General features: G+C 55.7%; 11 protein-coding genes across 12 annotated transcripts; 6 read left to right on the forward strand and 5 right to left on the reverse strand.

Moving 5' to 3' along the window:
- Positions 1–197: 197 nt before the first annotated feature.
- On the forward strand, positions 198–1,193 carry LMH87_002581 (uncharacterized protein; the record flags this gene model as incomplete). The annotated part of the gene is made up of 1 exon (XM_056194059.1): positions 198–1,193. One exon carries the CDS (start codon positions 198–200, stop codon positions 1,191–1,193), a length of 996 nt encoding a protein of 331 aa, XP_056051035.1.
- Positions 1,194–1,602: 409 nt separating this feature from the next.
- LMH87_002582 (uncharacterized protein) lies at positions 1,603–2,125 on the reverse strand (the record flags this gene model as incomplete). Its single annotated transcript, XM_056194060.1, has 2 exons — positions 1,603–1,945; positions 2,058–2,125. 2 exons carry the CDS (start codon positions 2,123–2,125, stop codon positions 1,603–1,605), a joined length of 411 nt encoding a protein of 136 aa, XP_056051036.1.
- A 1,620-nt stretch (positions 2,126–3,745) lies between these two features.
- Positions 3,746–4,826, forward strand: LMH87_002583 (uncharacterized protein; the record flags this gene model as incomplete). The annotated part of the gene is made up of 3 exons (XM_056194062.1): positions 3,746–4,078; positions 4,151–4,686; positions 4,745–4,826. 3 exons carry the CDS (start codon positions 3,746–3,748, stop codon positions 4,824–4,826), a joined length of 951 nt encoding a protein of 316 aa, XP_056051037.1.
- Positions 4,827–5,469: 643 nt separating this feature from the next.
- On the forward strand, positions 5,470–7,060 carry LMH87_002584 (uncharacterized protein; the record flags this gene model as incomplete). Its single annotated transcript, XM_056194063.1, has 2 exons — positions 5,470–5,901; positions 5,984–7,060. 2 exons carry the CDS (start codon positions 5,470–5,472, stop codon positions 7,058–7,060), a joined length of 1,509 nt encoding a protein of 502 aa, XP_056051038.1.
- Positions 7,061–7,383: 323 nt separating this feature from the next.
- Positions 7,384–8,183, reverse strand: LMH87_002585 (uncharacterized protein; the record flags this gene model as incomplete). The annotated part of the gene is made up of 3 exons (XM_056194064.1): positions 7,384–7,744; positions 7,815–7,940; positions 7,993–8,183. 3 exons carry the CDS (start codon positions 8,181–8,183, stop codon positions 7,384–7,386), a joined length of 678 nt encoding a protein of 225 aa, XP_056051039.1.
- A 691-nt stretch (positions 8,184–8,874) lies between these two features.
- Positions 8,875–10,589, forward strand: LMH87_002586 (uncharacterized protein; the record flags this gene model as incomplete). Its single annotated transcript, XM_056194065.1, has 3 exons — positions 8,875–9,532; positions 9,776–10,077; positions 10,305–10,589. The coding sequence occupies 3 exons, from the start codon at positions 8,875–8,877 to the stop codon at positions 10,587–10,589; spliced, it is 1,245 nt and encodes a 414-aa protein (XP_056051040.1).
- An 802-nt stretch (positions 10,590–11,391) lies between these two features.
- Positions 11,392–11,752, reverse strand: LMH87_002587 (uncharacterized protein; the record flags this gene model as incomplete). Its single annotated transcript, XM_056194066.1, has 4 exons — positions 11,392–11,430; positions 11,487–11,545; positions 11,591–11,618; positions 11,672–11,752. 4 exons carry the CDS (start codon positions 11,750–11,752, stop codon positions 11,392–11,394), a joined length of 207 nt encoding a protein of 68 aa, XP_056051041.1.
- A 1,631-nt stretch (positions 11,753–13,383) lies between these two features.
- Positions 13,384–14,142, forward strand: LMH87_002588 (uncharacterized protein; the record flags this gene model as incomplete). Its single annotated transcript, XM_056194067.1, has 3 exons — positions 13,384–13,661; positions 13,877–13,989; positions 14,096–14,142. The coding sequence occupies 3 exons, from the start codon at positions 13,384–13,386 to the stop codon at positions 14,140–14,142; spliced, it is 438 nt and encodes a 145-aa protein (XP_056051042.1).
- A 231-nt stretch (positions 14,143–14,373) lies between these two features.
- LMH87_002589 (uncharacterized protein) lies at positions 14,374–15,760 on the reverse strand (the record flags this gene model as incomplete). Its single annotated transcript, XM_056194068.1, has 4 exons — positions 14,374–15,389; positions 15,454–15,459; positions 15,521–15,588; positions 15,666–15,760. The coding sequence occupies 4 exons, from the start codon at positions 15,758–15,760 to the stop codon at positions 14,374–14,376; spliced, it is 1,185 nt and encodes a 394-aa protein (XP_056051043.1).
- A 2,983-nt stretch (positions 15,761–18,743) lies between these two features.
- LMH87_002590 (uncharacterized protein) lies at positions 18,744–20,750 on the forward strand (the record flags this gene model as incomplete). Its single annotated transcript, XM_056194069.1, has 3 exons — positions 18,744–19,728; positions 19,780–20,099; positions 20,187–20,750. 3 exons carry the CDS (start codon positions 18,744–18,746, stop codon positions 20,748–20,750), a joined length of 1,869 nt encoding a protein of 622 aa, XP_056051044.1.
- A 443-nt stretch (positions 20,751–21,193) lies between these two features.
- LMH87_002591 (uncharacterized protein) lies at positions 21,194–23,500 on the reverse strand (the record flags this gene model as incomplete). 2 transcript variants are annotated; one of them, XM_056194070.1, is made up of 1 exon in its annotated part: positions 21,194–23,500. In XM_056194070.1, one exon carries the CDS (start codon positions 23,498–23,500, stop codon positions 21,194–21,196), a length of 2,307 nt encoding a protein of 768 aa, XP_056051046.1. The 2 variants fall into 2 exon arrangements, with proteins under 2 accessions (XP_056051046.1, XP_056051045.1); XM_056194071.1 differs by having other exon boundaries at positions 21,194–22,369.
- Positions 23,501–23,909: the final 409 nt, after the last annotated feature.

Genomic DNA, 23,909 nt, shown 5'->3' on the forward strand with positions numbered 1-23,909 from the left:
GACTACAGATCCAGGGTTCGGGTTACGCTCCAACTTTAGCTCACCGCCTTGGGGTCCGCCCCACTATGAAGAAAAAATCCGGCAAAATTATCGACGCAGCATTTTTTCCTAGGCTAGGACCGCCACTGTAAAAGTTGCTACGGTCTGGGATTCACATTGGCATTATTTACATTCGTCCTCAATTTTCGCAATTCAAAATGGCCGGCCCTTACAATAACAACAAGCGCACCATGGGCAGCAAATTTCAGAAACCCATGAAACGACAAAAGCGCGAACGACGTGTGCAAAAGGAATACCATAGCAGTACCGAGGACGAAGAGGAGGGCGAGGACCAGCAGCAAGAGTTTGACGCCGTCAACCTGCTAGACTCGGACGACGATATCCACAATGCCAAGGTCGACGACATTGGCGAAGACGACGGCAGCGGAAATTCAAGTTCAGAAGATGAGGCGGCGGCTCCTCAAAAGAAGGCCGGTGCCGCCAAGGGCAGCGTCAAAGCCAAGATGCCCAAAAAGCTAGCCACAGACGATAACAGCGCCGTGGTTGAGGGCTTGCCCGAGGTGCAAGACGATGACGAGGATGATGACGACGACGACGAGGATGACGACGACATGGATGACGAGTTCGACTTGGACGACGACGACGACGATGAGGACGGCTCGAGAAAACCCAAGAAGCGCAACGACCCAGCCGCCTTTGCCACGTCGCTGTCCAAGATTCTGTCCACCAAGCTCTCGTCGTCGAAGCGCGCCGACCCCGTGCTCGCGCGCAGTGCCGCCGCGCACGAGTCGTCGCGGGCGGTGCTGGACAGCGCGCTCGAGGCCAAGGCGAAGCGGCAGCTGCGGGAGCAGAAGCGCAAGGCGCAGGAAAAGGGCCGCGTGCGCGACGTGCTCGTGGCCACGGCGGCGACAACCAGCGCGCTCGAGCCCGAGGTGACGACGTCCGAGATCCTGGCCACCGAGGCCAAGCTGCGCAAGGTGGCGCAGCGCGGCGTGGTCAAGATGTTCAACGCGGTGCGCGCGGCGCAGGTCAAGAGCACCGAGACGGAGCGCGCGGCGCGGGACGGCGGCGTGCTGGGCATGAACAGGCGCGAGGAAAAGGTGAATGAGATGAGCAAAAAGGGCTTCCTGGACCTGTTGGCCTCGGGAGGCAACGCGCTGAAAAAGGGCGCGAGCGCGATTGAGGAGGCGTAGGGGATTGGGGTCTGGGAAGATCTTGCATGCTGTATATAATGAATCTTTTTTTAAGCCCTGTTAATGGATAAAAGTCTGGGAATGGATGGAATATCAAAAAGTCCTGGTCATGAGTGTGCGTAGACATGACAGCGTCGAGTTATTAACATTGTAGAATAGGGAATCTCTGTATATATGTGTTACAATGCCCATATGCAGCTCCCCGGCTCCCATTTTATGCCGACCAAGCCGTTCAGCCAGATCTTCCAGTCTCCATCTCCAAGGTTTCGTTACAATAATGTACATGTTGTGCGCCTGATGCAATTATAAAAAATAAATAAAACATGAGCCCCCCTCCAACCTCCGCTGCGTGGTGAATCAACTTCAACCGCCTTTTCCCCCCGTATTCTAGCACCTTGCCCAGCCTACACTATTGAAAGTCGCTGGCCTGCAGGTTCCGTGTCATGGTGGGCAGCTTGACGACCAGGCCGTCCAGATCCTTGGTCATGATGACCTGGCACCCGAGGCGGCTCGTCTCGGTCAGGCCAAACGCCAGGTCGAGCATGTCGTTCTCGTCGTCCTCGGGCTCGGGCATCTTGTCGTAGAGCCCCTCGTCGGCGACGATGACGTGGCACGTCGAGCAGGCGCAGGAGCCGCCGCAGGCGCCCTCCATCTCGAGGTCGTGCGCCTGCGCAATGTCGAGCAGGTTGTCGCCCTCGGCGACGGCCAGCTTGTGCTCCTCGCCGTCCTTGTCGACGAATGTGACGTAGAGTCTGCGCGACAAAGGACGATTAGCGACGGGGGTTCCTGGCACGAGGGGGATTTCGGTGTCTTTTTTTTTCCCCGAGACTCGGGAAAAAGACAAGGGCTGGTCTAGAAACTCACTCTTCGCCGGGCTTGGGCGTGTGCACGTGGCCGTGGCGCTGCACCCGCGTTGTCGAAAAAGCGCGCATTGCCGTCGTTCTTGTCGTCCAGCCCGACATCGCCGCCGCTCGCCGGCTCGACAGGTATGGTGAGGATAAGGACGGGGGGGCGCTGGCAACCCGGGCGGCGGCGCAGGTCGGCAATCGTCGCGTCGTCGCCGCCGACAGCCTCGCGAGGCCGGTCGCAATTGTCCGTGTGGTCGACATTCTGAGAGGGGAGCGGCGCTGTCGTTTGCTTGCTTGGGCTCTGCGTGAGATGAGGCAGAAAAAAAAGAGAGAGCTCTGGGTCATCCAAGCTTTGGTGGTGACTAGTCTAGGGAGCGTTTTTTCGGGCTGCAGCGGCCATTGAATTACCGGCGCTGGGATTGGCTGCAGATGGCCGGGCTGAGCGGACAATTTAAAGTGGCGCCCTTTCTGGACCGAGAAGCTCGATGTCCGAGGCCGGGGATTGCCTCGTCTGGGGGTGGCGGGCAAGGTATTTGCGAATATGGGGATTTTGAATACCGGCAGAAGTGTAAAAAAAGATTTGACTTTTTCTCAGAATTCCTGTTTATTTAATAGGCTGATTGTGCTGGCTGTATAATAGCACTCCTACTAAGACGAGCAGTTGCAGCTCCACGCCGTTGCAACGTAGAGCGGCCGTTGAAGAGTAGTACGCCATCTTTTCCCCCTCGTCTTCTTTCGTGAAAATTTCAAGGAAAACTCGATTTCGAATGGAGTCTCGAATTCTTGTCTGTTACCGTGCTCCTAATATTGTAGCATTTTAGCGTATGATATGTTAGTCCCAGGCCACTACACGATACCCATTCTCGCTTATATGCGGGCCATTTGCCAATTACCATTCCACAATACAGCGGTATGAACTTTGGCATGATAAATGGCACAATTCTTTAATTTCGGGGGTTCGCTTGCCTTTCTAATATGGACCCCACGGTTTTACATGGCTTTCGCAACACCTGCAAACTGCGGAGGAGGCGCCTCGTCTTGGCAGCGACGAGCTAGCATCATTTGGGCATTTGATCAACCGCATCGCGGCAGATAACCTTATTTCTCGCCGCAAGGATGTGCTGAGGGAGAAAATCTCCATCTTTCCCTTTCCTTTTGCCCTTTCTGGAAGTTGCGTAAGGGCTGGGCAAAACCTCCCCCTCCTGATGCCCGCTGATTGTGCTTGTAAGCGAGTTTGCGTACGTGATCCCCAGTCACTTTCCGGAGTGGTAGGTGCTGGGAACACGGTTCTCGAATTCTGCGCCAAGCCCTCTCCCCAATACAGTATCTGCGTCCGTCCTTCTACTTTAGGCAGTTTGGGAAAATAGCATTCTGGGATGCGGGTATAGTTAGCTGTGAAGGGCAGGTAGCGGTCTTGCAACGTTTCTCTAGCCTCATCTGCTGCTGGGTCTTAGTACTGTGCGTTGGGATTTAAGAAAGCCGATAGGCTTAACCGTAGCAGCAATTACATACTGCAAATTGGCAGTCCGTCTCGGCAGTTGCAAGTTGAAGGCTTCGCTCTACCAGCCCCTCATGTTCAAGACTATGTATATAAACAGCCAATACTCGCAGTCTCTTTCCAATTCTCCAGTCACTACAACAGCATTTTCGTCTGCAAAGAAACTATAGCCACTATTACAATCCTCTCTACGCTGCCTAGCAATCATGCTTCTCTCTACCCGCATTGTCACTGCGCTGATGGCAGCCATGCCGTTGGCTGCCGCCATGCCACAGCAGCCTGGCGGCGAGTTCTGCGCGACCGACCCCGGCGAGGAAGCTCTCAAAGTCCATCGGCAGATGCTCGCGGGCGATGCTTCCGTCGTAGAGAAGATTGAAGCCGGTAAAGCCAACCTCATGGAAGCTGTGGGCCTTCCTGGGGCTTCTGCCAAAGGCAGACCTTCAAGCAGTGCCGCTAATGGAGCGGCCATGAACTTCAACACCTACGTGCACATTATCCAGAGCGCTTCCGGTACTTCTCCTTCCAATGGTTACATCTCGGTATGACACTCTCACGATCCCAAGCCCTGGTCTTTTTCGCGCTGACGCCGTCGTGACTTTGGGCAAGTGCAGAAGCAGCAGATTGATGCGCAGATGAGGGTCCTCAACCAAGAGTACGCCTTGGCCAACGTGAGCTTCAACCACGTCAACACCTCGTACACGGTCAACAGCAAGTGGGCCAACGCCGTGTACCCCGGCGACGACGTGCAGACTGAGATGAAGTCGCGGCTGCGCGTCGGCGGCCGCCTCGACCTGAACCTCTTCTACATCCCGACCTGGCGCGGCAGCGGTGTCTGCCGCTTCCCCTTCTGGATCGGCGAGAACGACGAGAACCTCCACATTGACGGCTGCATGCAGTCGAGCGACTCGTTCCCCGACGGCAGCCAGAACCACCGGGGCTTCCTGACGGTGCACGAGGTCGGCCACTGGATGGGCTTGCTGCACACCTTCCAGGGCGGCTGCAGCGACGTCGAGGGCGACTTTGTCGCCGACACACCGGCCGAGAAGGGCCCCAACTGGTCGAGCGCCGGGTGCCCGGCCGATCTCGACACCTGCCCGGACCTGCCTGGTCTTGACCCCATCGAGAACCACATGGACTATTCGCATGAGTAAGTTGATCATCTCCTTTAGATGCCGCTCGACAAGGATACTGACTGGCTGTGGTAGATCTTGCAAGACTGGCTTCACTGCAGGTCAGGCCAAGAGAATACGCGACATGGTTCTGATGTACCGCTATGCCAACAATTAGGCCTTTTCAGGCATCGGCTAAAGTGGTTTTGGATATATACATGTTGGAAAGTTGTCTTTGAGATTTACACGAGAGTACACATGCCACTTACACACTCTCGTACTACATCGAGGATCTGCCAGTCAACAGTACATAGTAACAACTCTTTCTGAAATAAACATGCCTCGAAGCGGACTCGAATTTTCGATCACTACACTGTCTTTTTAATTTGGTTAAGGAGAGTTACTTCGAAAATTACTCTGATTGCCGCGAGGCACGTGTGCTATGGCGTTAGAGTTGCGCACACTCACAAAGGTAGGTGAATAATCAAACACCGCGTAAGCAGTCAATAGAGCATGTAGTGTTTTTGATTATACGGTAATGATGCGCGATTTTCTGTCTTGTTTTCCGATATAATATCCTCTCGATTTCATCATTAAATTAGCACACTGTCGCTACAGGCAATTATAGTGAAAAAATCAGGCGACAGGGGTCGCGTCAGTGGCTGGTCAGAGTCGCGCCGCCAAGCTAACTTAGCGGCTCCGGCCAGCCTGCCATATTCCCGCCTCGCCACTGCATCATTTCGTCTCCTCATCCAAGCTTTTTTCCTCTTCTCTTCCATCTCACCCACCCACCGCATGCGTCACCGCCCATCGTCTCCAACATGACGAGCCACGGCGATGGGGTCAATCCCCTGCGACCCTACTACATCCGGCCCTCCATCGGCGAGCGCGCAGAGCCCGCCGCACCCGGGCCAAAGGCCTTTTCATCGGCCTCGGCGCGCAACGCGACCACCACCTCGTCGGCGGCTGTCGCCACGACCCCGTCTCGCTACGCCAGCAAGGCGCGCGACATGTTTGGCGACCTCGACTACAACGGCTACATGGACGAGGATGCGCCGAGCATGGCCCGCAGCGCCAAGGAGCTGCTCGACGACCTCGTCTGGAAGTACACCTCGGTGCTCATGGCGCAGCCGTTCGAGGTGGCCAAGACGATCCTGCAGGCCCGCAACCAAGACGAGAATGCATTGCTGTCGGCGTCGGAGGAAAATGTTTTCGCAAGGTCCTTTTCGAGCCAGGGTCTGGGAATATATGAGGTATGTTGCCCTCCCCATCCATGGTGCCGCCGGATATCGCGGGCTCTTTCTTGCCATTACACATGCTAACAATATCTGCCAGCACGACTCCGACTCGGAAGGCGACGAATCGACATTCTTTACATACAACGGTCCCGATACGCCCGCAAGCACAATGCGAGGAGGCAGCCTGACGGAGCGCCGCGCCTCCCCGCTCACATCTCCGAAGCCCGTCAAGCGCCAGCAGTCGGTCGTCCCGGAGCACTACATTCCGCTGCGCCGGCCCGATTCCGTCACCGAGGTCATCGGCCACCTGTGGCAAAAGGACGGCGCCTTTGGCGTCTGGAAAGCCACCAACGCCACGTTTCTCTACACGGTGCTGCACTCGCTGCTGGAGAACTGGTCCCGCAGCTTCCTGAGCGCCATCTTCAACGTCCCGGACCTGGGCCTCAAGGACGATATTGACCGCATCATTGACATTGCGACGCCGTACCCGTGGGCCTCGCTGTTCGTCGCGGCCACCGCAGCCGTCGTCACCGGACTCGTGCTCGCGCCGCTGGACCTGGTGCGGACGAGGCTCATCATGACGCCCAGCACAAAGGGCTCCCGCCGGACCCTGGCCACGCTGCGCGCGCTGCCGTCCTACTTTGTCGACTCGATGCTCGCCGTCCCCACGATCCTCAACTCTCTCATCCACCCGCTCATCACCCTGTCGACGCCTCTGCTTCTGCGCACCAAGTTCCTGCTCGACAACCAGGCCTCGCCCATGACCTTTTCCGCCGCCAAGTTCCTCGCCTCGACCACGGCCATCCTGATCAAGCTGCCGCTCGAGACGGTCCTCCGCCGCGGCCAGATGGCGGTGCTGTCGACCCCGGCCTACGTCCGCGCGCTCGCCGGCAAGGACCTCCGCATGGACACGATTGTCCCCGTCGGCCCGTACCGCGGCGTCCTCGGCACCATGTACCACATCACCTCGGCCGAGGGCTTCCGGACGACCACGGAGCTGCAGCCGCCGGCCAAGGGCAACCGCAAGGCCAGCAAAGCCCGACCGCAGACGCCGGTCATCAAGAAGGGCCAAGGCCTCGATGGCCTGTGGCGCGGCTGGAAGGTGAACTGGTGGGGTCTCGTTGGTCTGTGGGCGGCCAACGTTGTCGGAAACGGGGGCGACGGAGAGTTTTAAGACAAAAACGTGGTCCGCCGTCTGTATCATCTCACTCCTTATATTCTTCGTGCTGCCCTTCCGGTAGACCATTGTGCGGCGAGGCGTTTTTGGCTTCCTTTGTTTTAGTATTGTTGTGCTGCGGATCTACAACATCTCTCTCCTCTACGACGAACCGTTTTACGACAAAACCCGCTTATGATATCCATCTCTATTTCACCCCCGGAGTGTACAATTACTATAATCCACAAAAAAAAACATTGCAAATGTCGTGTCTTGTGTTCATCCAGTCCATGTCTGGTATGTGTCGTATGCCTGTAGCATATGTGCAGAAGCAGAAGGCCTTACTGGTATTGAGGAGGCTTAGACGTGTCTACCTTTTTAATCACGCGCGCCGGGTTGCCCACGGCCACAGACTCGGGCGGAATGTCCTTTGTGACGACGCTCGCGGCGCCAATGACGCTGCCGCGGCCAATGGTGACGCCCGCCAGGATCGTGACGTTGCCGCCGATCCAGCAGTCGTCGCCGACGGTGATGGGCCCGCCGGCCTCGGGTCCGCGCGTGCCATTGCGCACGCGATAGTCGACGGGATGCGTGGCCGCGTAAAAGTGCACGTTTGGACCGGTCAGGACCCGGTCGCCAATCGTAATGGTGCAAGTGTCGAGCCAGGCGCTGTTGGCGTTGATGTACACATTCTTGCCGAGCCTGGGAGAGAAACGTCAGCCTCGCAAAGTCACGGCAACCTCCCCCCTCGCTATCTTTTGGGTGGCTTTACTTGATGTTGTGCCCGTAGTCTATTGTGGCAATGGGTCGATCTACCCACGCATGGTCCTGGAGGAGCTCCTCGTCTTCCTCCTCTGTGGCTGCTTTTGGTGGCAGCGGCGTCTTGTCCTGTGTGATGCTAGGGTAGAGCATAAGTATAGAATGGCATTTATGGAGCATCTCAAGCTCACTCGTTCCACATCTCTGCCAGCTCTCGTCTTGTAGCATCCTCGGCCTTGTTGAAGCGCTTGTAGGCGGCCTCAACTCTCTTGCGGGCCGCAATCAGATCTGGCGTAAAGGCATAATACAGCTCACCGGCTGCCATGCGACGAAGGTTCTCCTTCGGATCTATGGGCTTGCCATCTGCAGAGGTAGCTGACATGTTTGAACGATGGGTCTAGAATCCTGCCCGAATATTGCCGTGCAAAGTAATTGTTTCGTGTCACGATTCCAAGGCATGGTGCAATTACGAGCACTGCGGGGCAGCCATGTTATTAGTGGGAAACATTCAAGCAATATGCCATGCCGTTGAGAGACGGTAGAAAATATTTTTAAAGGCAGATTTTTATAGTGTTGCACGATCCGTCTAGCATTCATTGTCGCGAGAGAAAAAAACATATCTTGCACAAGAAACCACCGGTGGCTCGGACAGCATGGCCTCGAGCTTGGACGAAGCACTGCGAAGGCTAAAGTGGGACGGTCGCGATCTGCGGACCAGCAGAACGCGAGGGCAGAGCCGACACTTTCCACAGTCATAAAAACTCGGCTCGGTGTTCTTCATTTATTCACGTAGATAAGAATGTACGCAGTCCGTTTATAACACGGCATATTTCTCACCTAGACTTTGTGGCTGCAAGTATTTTTGTTGCCAATCACGTGCCACTTGTCGTATCGTCTATCGCGCCAGGGGACTTCGAATTTCCTGTAGCATCAACATCAACCTGCACACCAGTCTTTTGCACCGCGCGCAACACTCCGGCATGCCCACACATTGACGATTTCACGGCGAAGCAACCGCGCGATAGCTGCCTCTGAGACCTAGGCCCGCGTCGGCCAGCGCTACTATGGCATCGATGGACAAGGCGCCAAGCAGCAAGCCCGGCGCAGGCGTGGAGCCACGCAAATACAAGGCCTCCGACCTACCCCTGCCTTCGGCAACACGCGCCGCCATCGAGTCGCTTGCGCACGCATTCAAGAAGGAGGGCGCATACGACGACATTCGCAAGCACGTATGGGACAAGTTTGAGGCAAGCGACTACGAGGCGCAAGTCACCAAGGCGATCCTCGAAGTCGCTGAGAAGGAAGTCGAGCGCAACCCGCAGCAACTACTCACCCTCGATCGCCGCAAGGCTGCCGCTCTTATTGATGGTGCCCTCGAGCGCTCCGGTGTCTATCAAAAGGCCGAAGAGGTACTCGGCAAGCTGATTGACGTTGGCACCATCGAGGAGCGCATTCGCGAGATCCGCCGCGCCGAGCTGGGCCCCGAAGCTGCCGAGGCAGAGAAGCTACGCGGATCCAAAACCGACGAAGACTATGCCGCCGACACGGCGGCCCGACGAGCGGAGCGCGCCCGCATAAGAGACGAGCTACGACAGAAGGAAGAGGCGATTGCGGAGGAGAAGCGCCGCATCGCGCGGGAGGAGCGCAAGAGGGAAGAGAAGGAGCGGGAGCTGGCAGAAATCAAGCGACAGGACGAGCGCGACGAGCGCAGGCGGAAGCGCGAAGCTGATCGTGAGGAACGCGAACGACTTAGAGATTTGGAACGCGACAAACGGCACAAAGAACGCGAGCGCAGAGACAAGGAGCGCGAAGGAGAGCGCAAAGACAGGGGCGACGATCGTGATAGAAGCCGTGACCGTGATCGAAGCCGTGACCGCGATCGAAGCCGTGACCGCGATCGAAGCCGCGACCGAGACCGAGACAGGGATCGTGAACGCGATAGGGCTAGAGATCGGGACAGGGATAGAGACGCAGACCGAGATCGCCGTCGTGACACGGATAGTCAGGCCAAGGACAAAGAGCCCAAGGAACTTTCCAAGGAAGATCTCGAGCGTCTTGAGCAAGAGGCTCTGGATGACTTGATTCGTGAGAGCCGCTCCACACGCAGCCGGCCCGAGGTCGAGATTGACTCAGCGCTGGCGCCACCCCCTCGCAAGACTGCTCTTGTATCTGCCATTGACCCCATCCGACGCGAGTCTGGCCGTGGATCCGTTAGAGGCGACTCCAGGACACGACGTGACAGAGGAGACTCGTCTGCGCCGCGCGACGAGCGAAGAGTCAGCCGCAGTGCTTCACGTGCGATTGATAGGGACGCCGACAGAAGACGGGACAGGAGCAGAGACAGGAGCAGAGACAGGAGCAGAGATAGAAGCCGTCGTGATCGTCGCTCCAACTCGCCCCGACGAGAGCGCAGCCGCTCGAGGCCACGACGAGAAAGATCACGATCCCAACCGAGGCGCGATGATAGAGACCGCACCCGCTCGCGTGCGAGACCATCGGATAGAAGCCGGTCACGTCGCCGAGACCCCAGCAGGTCGCGCGCCAGGACACCGCCGCGCCGTCGGGAGAGAACCCGCTCACGCGACCGACGAGACGATCGCAGCGTCCGAAGGGATCGCTCGACTTCGCGCAGCCGCCGCGACGACAGCCGCTCCAGGCGAGACAGAGACCGCAGCAGGAACCGCAGCCGCTCACGGGACAGGCCTACCGCAGATCGGTACGACCACTACGACCCCAGGGCAGCGGCCGCTGCACGTTCGCCTGCGCGCCGCCGGAGCAGGAGCCGTGACCGCGATAGGGACAGGGACCGTGATCGTCGCGACGACAGAGATCGCGATCGAGACAGGGACCGAGGCCGCGACCGCGACCGCCGAAGCCGCTCCCGCTCGACGCACCTGCGCACCGCCTCGGCCACGCGCGAGGAACTCGAGGAGCGCAAGCTCGAAGAGGTTCGGAAGCGTGAGAAGGAGGCCAAGGCGTACCTCGCAGCGCAAAAGGACGCACGGGCTAAGGGCCTTCCCGTGCCGGGCGTGGATGACCGCAGGCGGGACGAGCGCCGGTCGCGCAGTCGCAGCGTTGGCTTCCGCGACCGTGATCGTGATCGCGATAGAGATAGGGACCGTGATCGGGATAGGGATCGCGACAGGGACAGGGACAGGGACAGAGATAGGGATAGAGACCGTCGTGACAGACGAGAGAGAAGTACGTCCCGTCGGCGTGAGCGCCGAGACCGCAGCCGAAGCAGACGAAGAAGCCGCAGTCCGTAGATGCAAAAGAGGACAGAGCTGGTTTAATGTCTATGTAGTAATACGAGCGAATACAAAGCCTAATTGCACACAAGCCCTTTTAGTCAAATCATGTCTACAAATGCCATGTATCGGTGCCATGGAGATGTAGATGAAAGGTTAGAAGCGATTGTGGAGTAGTCATATATGTAACCAGGCATTCGAAAATTCCATCACTTTGCGCAGTCTCCCTCTTGAGCGTTTGTCAAAATATTATTCAAGAACTTCTGTCCTATGAGCGCCATGCGAGGTGTCATAACCCCATGCTGCAAAAGTTGGAGGAAGGCCATTCATCCATACGATTATTCACCACACGTACTGTCTACGCCGCAAAACCTGATCGAACTGTGCGTGCTATCAGAGGAAAAGAAGATTTCAAGACATCAGTTCTCATGACTGACATTTCCCTCGGCCGGCTTGACCTTGGACCGGCCGAGCTGGCCACCACGGCCAGAGTACCCTATATCAACAGAACCTCTGGGTTCAACTCGACAACGCGGCATACCTAGCAGTCGCCGGGGAATCTCGGAAGCCTATGATCCTGGCATAATTACCACTTCAAGCACAGCGAGCTATGACTGCTTACGTCGGTGGTTGTGCACAATTCAGCCTGTCGCACCGGGGAAACGATACTCGCAGCGTCTTTATGACGGTTAGGAGTGTACATATGGCGTAATTGCTGGGCCGGACTCCACATCCGCTCGGATAACTCAGTGGTAGAGTGCGGGATTGCAGTGACATGAATCCAGAATTCATCAGACAACTTATCCTGAAGTCGGCGGTTCGATCCCGTCTCCGAGCTCTTGTGTTTCTTATTTTTTTGGCATTGTGGTACGCGAAAGTGGGTCAAGGAAGCGGACCTGGCCGGTGTTTGCGCTGCAGTGCGGGGGCCCGAGGGTGCGCAGATATGGCTGCTTTGGTAAAAACTAACAGCCACTGATTCTGTGGTAACGTACGCCGGATGTTTTTCTTTTTCTTTTTGGGGGACAAGCGGAATAAACCTGGATCTCCGGTATCGTGCCTGGCATTTATACCAGGGTGTGTAAACTCTGGCTCTGTACAAAGGACGTTGAGGAAGCCCCGCCATACAGCTACTGGGCAATTCAGCTACGAGAAGGCCCCCGCTGACTGTGATGGACAGAATTTCTACGTGTAGGTGGCTGACGATGTGTATATTCGTATAGCAGGCTGCATAACATGCTATGTATGCCACTATATAGAACAAGGCAGCGCCTGATATTTACCAATCCAAGCCAGGCCATGATTCAACCCTCGCACGTTTTTCAAGTCGACAGTACGAAGTAACGTTAGTCCCAGTGTTGCTTGTGTTGTGTACAGCCCACGGATGTACCCACCCCCACGAACAAACCTCTGGAACGAATTTAAAAATTCGTCGTATATAACTTGTATTCATTCCCCAAGCATTGACAACATCTTCAGACTAACTGCCATGTCGCTGGTAATGTGGCTGATGGCGACCTGGTGATATCGATATAACCCATTTTTAGGAAGCTTTCGTCGAGCTCGGATAACTCAGTGGTAGAGTACGGGATTGCAGTTGTGTGGGTCTTTACCCACCTGCGACCATCCTGAAGTCATCAGTTCGATCCTGGTTCCGAGCTTATCAACTTTGCTTTTTGGCTGCACGAGGTGCAACTTTTTTGCTTGACGGTGCAGTTTGGACGTTACTTCTTCTATTTCTTTCCTTGATAATCCTCTTTTCATTCCCACAATCCTTCCATCTACGACTGACTGTACGATACGTGGCTTCCAGCCTGTGCACACGGGGAAAACTTCCTCCATACAAGTCTGTCGATCAGTGACACTGAACCGTTGTCCAATTCGCTTCTCCGACCCGGCTTGACCTTGCTCTGTAGTCCTTCCTCACTTATTGTCATTAAATATACATGTGAGGTGCCGTATATGCTAACAACGACTATATTATTGGATTATGTAGAATCACAGCAAGCCGGCACGGCGATGCACCGCTGGGATAAGACGCCGAGCTAACGCTTTACAATGCAACTCTACCCCGAACCCGCATCTGTAGCCCATAACACCACTTCACTAGACAAAAGATTGTTCCCTGTACCAGTATATACTAGTCTTTTCCAATTCGTGAGCTTCCCCTCCTCAAGCAGATCGGGCCGAAGCTAGCTCTCACTTCTTCATGTAGCTTACATCCGCAGCATGTAGTCCTCACATCTGGCCTTTTACTCTCCTCCTTTACTACCTTGCCTGATGTCCTTTTTGTATATACAGCTTCCCATTTGTAAATATTCAAGTCGTCTCTCAAATATGCTCCCATTTACATTCACCGTCATGCTGGCAGCCGCCGCCGCCGCCGCCGCCGCCGCCGCCGCCGCCGCGACGATCAAACGGGCCGGCTGCTCGGGCTTCGCGGGCACCTGCGGGCGGGCGTACGCGCACAACGGCACGTCGGGCCGGCCCGACGCCGACATGACCGTGTACGCGACGTACTGCTTCGACGAGGCGGGCGAGCGCAACTACAACCCGATGGTGCGCATCGACGACTGCCTGTCGAATACCTTTGGGCAGCTGACGAGCGGAACGGGGTGAGTTTGCTTGCCGTGTCTTCTTGGCGGGCGTTTTCGATGCCTTTTGCCCTTTAACAAAAGAGGAAAAAAAAAGAGAGACACAAACAAGGAAAGCAAGGAGGAAAGAGAAATGAAATTGTCGCTCGTCAACTTCCTCCCCGCTCCGTTGTGTCGTGAAATTGGAAGCCTTGTGCCAGGACTCAAGAGCTGCAGCTGACACCCTCCCCCCACAGCTTCGCGAATAGCTGCCACGACTTTGGCATCGATCCGATCGGGACGCCCAACTTTTTCCACGCCACGTGCGCGGATGGTAGCGGGCACGAGAAGCAGACGCAAATCGACCTAAGTACGTACCAAATGCATCCTTGTCTTTCTCTTTCTCCCTTTTCGGGGGCTACTCTTGCGACAAAAGAGACAACTTCCAGGACTAGAAGCACGGCTAATCGGCACAGACGACGTGTTGTGCAACCTCGATGGCAAGCTATCCTGCAGCCAGTAAATACACAACCTGACTCACAATGGCTTCCAACGACTCTTCTTCGTCTCTCATCACAGTAGCAATGTCAATAAATGATTCTTCATCTTCATCATATTAACCGTATATATAGAGAATTCCGCTTCTTTCTTTTTTCAATACATCGCTTGTTTCCACATACAAAAATGACAACCAAGAGTTTGAACACCAAATCTCCAAAACGTAGATAAAAATCAAATCCCATTCGCCTTTCGTCTAATTCGCTCCTAATGACGTGGTGGAGATGGTGGGCACCGAGTTCACCCACATAAACAGGACGGCCATGACAAAGAGGAAGCCAAAGACGGCGCTGCCGAGGACGACGTAGCGCTTGGTGAGCATGCCGCCGCGGACGCCGTCGGGAGATCCAGGCACGGCGCCGTACGAGTTCATGGTGGCGGAAATGTAGGCCGAGGAGTTGTTGTAAATCTTGACGACATTGTCGTAGCCGAGCGAGTAGTAGGAGAGGCCGAGGAGGGCGATGCCGTAGCCGAAGGCCTGGAGCGGGCTGATGGGCGTCTTCCAGATGACGACGGAGACGGCGACGAGAAGGATGGCCTTGAGGATGCCGGTCAGGGTCAGGACGAGACCCGACGTCTTGCCAATGAGAAAGACGGAGGCAATGTTGAGCATAAAGGCGACGCTGGCGTTGAGGAAGAGCATGGTGAAGCCCGTGTTGACGAGGTCCTCGTACTTGAAGGTGCTGGCCTCGGTGAAGAGGGCGACAAAGATGTTGAAGAAGGCGCAGACGGGGGCGTAGTAGTAGAGGGCGACGAGGGGGTCCATCTTCATGCCCTCGGCGGTGAGCATGACCTGGATCATGACGAGGCGGACGGCCTCGAAGATGATGCCGAGGATCTGGTAGACGAAGCCAATCATGGAAAAGTTGATCTCGCCAAAGCTGGCGATGCCGACGCCAATGACGATGACGAGGATGTTGAGAAACTTGGCGAGGTTGGGCTCGGCGACGCGAAAGGCCCACGAGGTGAAGAGGACGGCGACGGGGGAGCCGGCCTTGAGCATCTGGGTAAAGGCGACGGAGAGGTAGAGGTAGACGAGGTTGGAGAAGACGAGGGAGCCGGTGTAGAGGATGCCGATGGGGACAATGGTGCGGAGGTACATGCGGCCGTCGATGGGGAGCGACTTGCGGCTCTCGAGGAGCTTTGTGGTGCGGGCGAGGATCTGGGTGGCGGCCGTGGCAAAGATGAGATGCCAGCAGGTGAGGATGATGGCTGTGATGGGTTAGCGGGGGGGTCTGCGCTGGGGAGGCGGCAGCGGGAAGAGGCGAAGACGTACGATATCCTGGAGAAAAGAGGTTAGCATAGGGCACAGATTGGGGAGATGGAGGCGGCACAAGACGTACGGAAGCCGGCCGTGTCGAGCAGCCATTTGTTGAAGAGAATGGTGGCATTGGAGAAGAGGATCCAGTTACTGCGATATATGTGTGTCAGTGCCGCGCGCAAGAGAAAAATCCGACGATGCTGGAAAACGGAGGAGAGCGAGCATACAGGATGAAGAGCGAGGGGTGGATGCCCGAGCCAGGAGCCGGGGAGGCCGCCTTTTCGGCCGTGGGAAGCGGCGAGTCGCCGGATGAGCGAGCCATGATGTGTAGTCGAAGTACAGTATTATATAGATGCCAAGGAGCGAATAAGAATAGAAGATGGTCGTCGTTGCGTCGGAAGCCGCACGTCGAAGCTCGTTCGGTGGTGTTGGTGGTGGTACTGGTGATGTGCCGATCTGCGCTCGAGGCCCAGCTTTCTTTCCCGTCTCGTCTCTTGAAATCGATCGCTGATGAATCTGCGGTTAAAAAAAAAAGGATGGCTGTCGATCCGACAAGGGAAAAAAGTCGCCGCGCAAACAAAAAAATGTCGGGATGAAAAGAAGAGGAGCAAGATTGAAGAGAAACGAATGTATACCAGTAGAAGGAGAGTCAGAAAAAGGAATGGGATGAGGCTAGGAAAAGGAGAAGCAGCAGCAGCGCGCGAAAGGCTAGAGGGAAAAAAAGAACGAGCCCGGCCAGCCAGCCAGCCAGCCAGCGCTAGCAGTAACATGCCAAAGGCGGCGGGCGGGAGGGAGGGAGGAAGACTTTGAGAGGACCCTTGGGCTGGGCTGGGCTGGGCTGGGCTGGGCGCTGGACGCTGGGCTGGGCGCTGGACGTGGTGGTCGCCGTGCAAGGCAAGGCAAGGCTGTGTGGCGTCCATTTTTACTCTTTTTACCTAGTGGCTGATGCGTTCCGGCAGTGGACGAGACCCTACAGGGGTTACTTCAGGCGACGTGATTAGCATTGGGAGCGCTCTGACCCGCTGAAACTCAGCCCAGCTGAGCCTGTCCACCGGTCTGTGTCCCTTTTTGACTTCAGCCCTGGAAGGCGCGTGTGTGTGGCGCCAAGCTTTTTGTCTGTCTAGCCAGATGGGAGATTCAATATAGTCTGTCTGCTTGTTGCGCATACATTTTATTTTATTTTTACAACTACAAAAGTCGGTATAAACCAACAGTGACTACCGTGTCAAGACGCCAGTTCGACTGTCCGGAAGAGGGCACTGCCTCAAACGGCTCGGCCGGCAATGGAAGACAAACGCGATACGAGGTCTCGCTTGCTGCCCCGCCGAGCGTATTTGGAGGCATCTGAGGCCGGGCGACTGATGGGCTCTATCTGTCCGTCTCGTCCCGCTGCCGACCGTCAACTACTAATTTTCAAATGTAAAGAAAAAAAAAGGATATTTGTCCGTACGTGTACCAATTCTGAAATATCAGCATCATCGAATTCTCAACGAGCTGCTTCACATTACCATGTCACTGTCCATCCGCCACAGGTACTAGCGTGCGGCCGCCGCCCCCTGAAGACCCGCCCACCGTTCCCGGCAGACTGGACATCGGGCCCCTGCAAAACTGCCCAGTCAGGTCATCAGCTCAGCGCTCGTCAGGTTACCAGGTACCTACCAGTAAGGGTTGTCCATCCACAACTGCCCACGTGGGTGCTGTCCGCTGTAGTCATAGGCAGGCAAGCACAAGCAGCAAGGTAATCTGTACTGGTATGTAATTGAACAAGAAACAAGTCCAAAACATGCAATGTCTAAATACTCCCCGATGCCTTTTGTAACCGGAAGTGGCTCCTGGGGCATGCCAGGAAACACCTTCCCCCACGTAGGTAGTGAGTGCCTGGATTTGCTTTTGCTTTGCTTCCCCGACATCATCTCTACACCAGCAGTGCCTAGCGCTCTGAGGAAACGGGGGAAACGCAGCACTTTCCCTCTAGTCTTGATGCCCTGGCATCGACTTGAGCAACCTGCCTTTGTTCATTGTCAAGATTGTCCAAGAAACATAATCCAGCCCATTTTTGATGCAATGCGGCAATCATGTGTGCAAAAGACCTGAGCGTCCGTCCGCAATAGCCGAATTGAGTCCGAGCACTCCCTGTAGTGGACGGCAAACGACGCCTCCTCAGAGTCCAGATCCCCACGCCATCGCCAACGACGGACCTCAAATCGGCTCCAAAGTGCATCGTAATAATGATATCGTATTATGGTACGTCGGGCGATACGATTGGCGGCTCATCGCAGCCATCCTCATCCTCGGACTCGATACCGCCTCTACTCCTGCCAACTCGGCTTGGCGCACTATCACAATCAACGATGAGACGACATCGGCATCATTCAATGGAGCGTCGGCCGAGGCTACTCTGGCCAACCTCCTAGCTTTGGAAGCATGGATATCCAGAGCAGAGACACGAGTTCCATGCACACGAGCTGCGTCATGCTGCCGAGCACCGCTAGCCACGGTTGCGCCTGAAGATCTGGCTAGAAAACGCCACTTAATCACCCAAACTGCCAAGACAAGGGTAAAGCGTGGCACTTATAAATTGAACGCTCGAGCTACTCTTCTTACTCCAAGTCGTCTTTCCCGAGAGATCCGGATCTAACGGCAAGCCGACGCAAGGATTGTGATTGGCAGCCTTCCCTGGTGATGCTACCCCCGCGTGGGCGATCAGTTGCCGCCCGACCCCGGGATGCAACTTTGGCTCGAAATTCCCGCTTACAGAGCCCCCGACTGCCGAGTCCTTCATCTCCTCTCCCGACTCATCGTTCACCAATCTGCCGAGATATTCGGGCGGTTACAAAGAAGCAGTCTACTTGACGCGTGTCTCCGGTGACTGTCCTTCCGGATAGGAGGACAGAGACGAGATTGCCCTCGGCTTCCACTCGCTAATTTATGCGCTGCCATTACTCGCGCAGCTTTCTTCTCGTGAGATCCAGTGTCAACATGTGCGAATAACTGATTAGCCACGAGACAAGGATGAGATGTAGGTCTCAGTAGCTACTGATAGGCAGTTGCAGTGAAAACATAAATGCCCTTTCATTCGACAGGAGTAAAAAGGCCAAGCTACACGGCCGCGTGTCTGTGTATTGCCCACTTCCCGAAGATACACGCCACGAAAGGATGCGAAGCAATAGCTACTAAGATGACGACGCTCTAACACTCATCAACTTATAAAAGCCAGAGCTCTCGGCCGCACTGACGAAATAATGCCAACTGACCACAACACTCATCACCACCTACTCTTGCAATCTCTGATCATAATTTCCATAATGGCCTCAACTGCGGACCACAAGGCCGACACTCAGCCGAAAACCCAAGATCAGTTTCCTGACATTGTCATGAAACCGCTTGCCACAGCTGCGATGCATCCCGAGTATCACTACGACGGTTTCCATCCTGGCAGCCAAGTTCTGGAGGTCGGGCACGCTCGATCTCCAGGCCGGCGACAGTTTGGCGTCCGGACAGTCTACGAGCGGGACCAAGCAATCATTGTCCGAGATGGCGCTTGCTTGTATGGCGACATTTTCCGGCCCGAGACGTCAGACGTAGACGCTGTCCCGTGCATTATTCCATGGAGTCCGTACGGTAAGACGGGCACTGGACCTCAAAACTACGACTCCATGGCTCCCCACCGCGCAGGACTCGCACCCGACAGAACGTCTGGGTACGAAAAGTTTGAAGCTCCAGATCCGGCCGAGTGGGCTGAGCGTGGCTATGCTGTGGCCAACATCGATGCGCGCGGTGCCGGGCACAGTCAAGGCATCATTGCCGCCTGGGGCCGGCAGGAAGCCGAGGACGTCTACGACGTGATCGAGTGGATTTCGAAGCAGCCCTGGTGCAATGGATCGGTAGTCATGGCAGGCAATTCCTGGCTCGCGATTGCGCAGATCAACTTTGCGTCTCGGATGCGGCACCCCGCCCTCAAGGCCATTGCGCCGTGGGAGAGCCTGACCGACCCCTATCGGCACATTGTGGCTCGAGGCGGCCGCCCGCACGTGCCCGGCTTTCAAAAACTGATCCAGGGCGCGTTTGCTGGACCCGAAGGTGCTGAGAGCATGTCTGACATGCTCGAGAAGCGACCGCTGTACGACGACTACTGGGAAGCCAAGAGGATCCCCGTCGAAAACATTGACAACATTCCCATGTACGTTGTGGCGTCGTATTCGTCCATGGTCCATTCATACGGATCCTTCCAAACCTTTCGTCGCGCAAAGACGCTCAAGAAATGGCTGCGCGTTCATCCCTTCCAAGAATGTAGGTTTCCTAAAATCCCGGGTGTTTTGGCCCTCTGTTAACCAAAGTCAGGGTATGACCTGTATCGCCCCAGCATGTCGGATGAGCTTCAAAGGTTCTTTGACTTTTACTGCAAGCCGGCCGCAGCCAGTCCTGCAGATGTGAACAACTGGGAAACGTCGACACCCGCGATTCGACTCTCGCTTCTTGGCTTCGAGGCTGACGGCAGTCCTGCGGCCACGGTTGTCGAGAGGCCAGAGTCATCCTACCCTCTCGAGCGGCAAGAACTGCGCAAGTATTTTCTTGATGCGCAGACTGGGACATTGCTGAAGACGGCCCCGGCCGAAGCGACGACGCGGAGCTACGAAGGGAAAAGCCTGCACGATCAACTGGTACGTTCACTCTTACCAGAGCCACTGCCCATGCCGCGGCACATGGCATATAGCAGCATGCACTCACTTGTCTAACTCGTTCTGCAGAGTTTCACGGCATTTTTCGACGTCGCAACCGAGCTGGCTGGGTATCCAAAGGCAGTTCTGCACATGTCATGCGCTGACCATGACGACATGGACGTCGTCGTGCAAGTCCGCAAGATCGACGCCTCCGGTAGACAGCTTGTCCATCTCAACTACCCCTGTCCAGTCCCGCTACACAAAGTCCCGAATGTCAACGTGACGAAGACGCTGGGACCACAGGGATTCCTACGAGCATCCCATCACGTCACCAAGGGCGATGACCCCGGTGGATCTGCTTCGTCCACCGATGACTTGTCTACAGAAACAGACATCTTCTACAGCCATCGAACACGGGAGCCGATTCCACCCGGAAAAGTTATCCGCCTTGAGATTCCCCTGTGGCCCATTGGCATGACATTCGAGGCGGGCGAGGGCATCGCGCTCAATGTCTCGGGCCATGACATGTGCCTGCCCGAGACGGACAAGTGCCGCTTGACCGAGCCCGAAGATGAGAACGTGGGAACGCATCGTCTCCATACCGGAGGAGGCTTTGACAGTTGCTTAATCGTACCAGTCATTAAAGGATGAAGTTTTTTTTGCGGCCAAGGCGGAAGCCATGAAATCTACCTTCTGACTACTCCGGAGTTGGATAGTGGCTGGTAAGAGGGAAGTGACATGGGACATCGGGAGTGAATATAGGAGAGGTAGCTGTTGCGCCATGGTTATAACTACATTATTCATTGTTCAAAAGGAGAAACCCATGTGGCGGTATTGTAGCAGCGTAGTGTACAGGGACCAGATGCGCATACTCTCAGAATGCAAGTTGTAAAAATAAAGTCCATCGAATATTTACATTCTTATGTTATGCTCGCTTCGCCATTCCCAAGATCCCCGCAGGGTATGCTGTGCAGTCTATGCCATAATTCAAAGCATGCAACCTCTCCCACAAACGCCTTCCGTACATGTTCCCTCAAGACAACAATATTGCAACCGCTTTTCAATGATAAAACGCCCTTGAAGGAAACTTCGCTTCAAGCCTTTGCTTCCTCGGCATCACTGTCCGGAAAAGACACCGATTCAGCCGTACCGACCGTCGTATTGTCCGTCTCCGTCGCGCTGCTGTCTGACCGATTATCCGTATCCGTCATCGTCGACGCGGCCGACGTCATTGTGCGCTCATCCTCGCCCTCCGAGTCGAGACCGGCCGGCGAGTCAAGCGCCGTGGCCTCGTAATGGACGCTCCGCGGCAAGCTCGTTTCGGCATCCTGCATCTCGTCTTCCTCGGCGTCGAGAACCATGCTAGGGTCGATGCATTCGTAAAAGAGCATAAAGACGCCAGGCGACAGCGACATGACTGTTTCGTCGGTGACTTTGCTGACGTTGTGGTCGCTGAGTCGCCACCATGTCGGCTCGCCCGCCGCGACGGCATCGCTTGATTCCTCAGCCGACTCCTCAACCTTGGTGTCTGTATCGGCAGTGGCCTGTTGTCCTGCGTCCTCTGCATCATTCTGAGTTCCAGACGTTTGACCTTCTTCGGCGACTCTTTCATTGCGCGTAGAAGATTCGTCTGACAATCCGGCTGCAGCCTTTGGCTCGGACGCTATCTCTGGTGCAGTCTTCTCGGGTACTTGTTCTGTTTGTTCCTCCGCAGCGTCTTCTGCTGCTGTTTCTGCACCTTCCATCTTTTCGCTAGGAGTCTGACTGCTCGGTGCAGACCGCGGATACCTGCGGTAGCATATATAGTGACCATTCTCGTGCCGGCCATAGTGCGTAACAGCTGCGCGCAGCTCGTAAATTGGGCCAGAGAGCCGCGAGCGGCTGCTGTCCCCCGCAATCAAAGAAGCCATCGACCCTGTCGGCCACAGCTCCTCGCCGTCGACGCTGCCAGCCTTGCCGCCCGAGCTGCCCAGACACCACGGGCCAAGATCCAGCGTCATGGGAAAATGCACGGGTGCCGAGTTTTTAATCATGTCAAACGTGGCTGGATCAAACACAGAGCGATTCATATGCACAGCCAGCGACTGCGGCGGGCGGCCAATCACTATTTGTTTCGTCTTGGTCGTCGTCACTATGCTTTTTGGTGAGATTTTGCAGGCGCCGCGCAGCGTGTTTTCGTCAAAGTCGTCTTCCTCCAACGCAAGATTGACTGCCTCCAACCGCCGTATCGAGTCAGTCAGCTGCGCCTCCGGCATATTGCTCTGCTTCATCTTTTCCAAGAGGCTCGTCAAAAGCCCCTGTGACTTCAAAAGTGTGCATTTCGGGCATTCGACACCCTCAATAGCCTCGACCTTGGTGTAAGCATCTAGACGTTCGTAGAGATCATGTTGGTGTTTCTCTAGCCCGAGGCTTAGTGTCAGGCAGTTGAAAGGAATCATGGAGATCCCGTCCGAGTGGCCACATCGTATACATGCCACTCGTTGCGCGAGTAGCCCCTCCAAGGGATTCCGAATCAGCTTCATATCGGACAACCTTGGGTCAGGGCTGACGCTTTGGTATCCACTGTCGTCGCTGTTTTCGCTGGGCGTGGCATCGTCCTTGACTGGTGCGTCACGTTTCAGTCCACGCTGTGGCCGACTTTCCCGCACTGCCTTGGTCACACCCTTTTCAATGTCGTCCAATATTTTCGAATAGTATTCTTGCGCATCTTGCTGCGTCCATGTGCTCATCGATTTTAGGACACCTGGCGTCCACAAAGTCTGTCCGTAATTCTCGAAGTCGTTCAGATCGGAAATGAGTGTTTTCAAAGTTTGAGCGACACTGTTGTTGGATTGCTCAGCGTCCAGATTCTTGAGGCATGTCGACAGAAATTCGGGTATCGAATCGAGAGAGGACAATCCTTGTAGAATACTGTTTTGGTAGCACGAGTTATCAATGTTCCCCAGCCCTGGCGGCCCACCGGATTGCGTCTTTATGCCAAAGACACTACCTGTGGCTGACAGCGCGCGGCTTCTAGCCTTGAGAACTGATGCCATCATGCCTCCGGGACGGCCCAGCCCTATTACGCGGCGCATTGCATCGCTCTTGGCCGTGTGGGTGTTGCTCTCGTTCATCGGCTGAAACGGGTTGACCCAGCTGTCGAGGGCAAAAATTAGACGGGCGGGTAGTATATAGACGAGCGCTTCGAGCAGGATGTTGCCCGCCGATGTCACGACAGCGTCAAGAGTTGTTTCCTGGCCATACGCTCGGTAGAACAGAGTAGCCGCCAGGACCAGCAGCGAGATGCTCCAGCCGGACCACTGAAACTTTGCCCACAGCGTCTCGTTTGTCGAAAGTAGTCGTCGGTGTGCCAACACACGCTCGTTGTAGAAGTTGGTAAGCGCCTCGTCTTCGGAGTTCATGCTGCAGATGGGGAACCGCCCTGGTTATCATAGGATAGAGCGCTCTCCTCAATAGTGCCTTGGTCGACGGCGCACAGCTAGGCCAACAGTGCCATGGCCAGTTTTCGCGGTGCCAAGGGGAACTTCGCTGGTGCTGACGCTATCCTGTTTGGTCGTATGTGCTGCTGCGAAAAATGTTGGCAGAACGACTGGTAGTATTCGTTATTTTGGAGTTATTGTATGAAGCTGTTTGATGGCAATTTGCCGTGAAGCTGGCTCGTCTGCCTCCCTCGAATAAAGTTGCCGACGTCAGAGCTTGCAGCCTGCGCCGCGTTGTGGCGCTGGGCTGCTGATTCTGGCGCCGTTTCTCACGTGCGGCCCGTGGCGTCTTCTGTCGGCCGTCAGTGAACGGCTTTCTCCGGCAGCCCAC

The sequence above is a fragment of the Akanthomyces muscarius genome, chromosome 3 (assembly GCF_028009165.1).
Source record: "Akanthomyces muscarius strain Ve6 chromosome 3, whole genome shotgun sequence".
NCBI classification, from domain to species: domain Eukaryota; kingdom Fungi; phylum Ascomycota; class Sordariomycetes; order Hypocreales; family Cordycipitaceae; genus Akanthomyces; species Akanthomyces muscarius.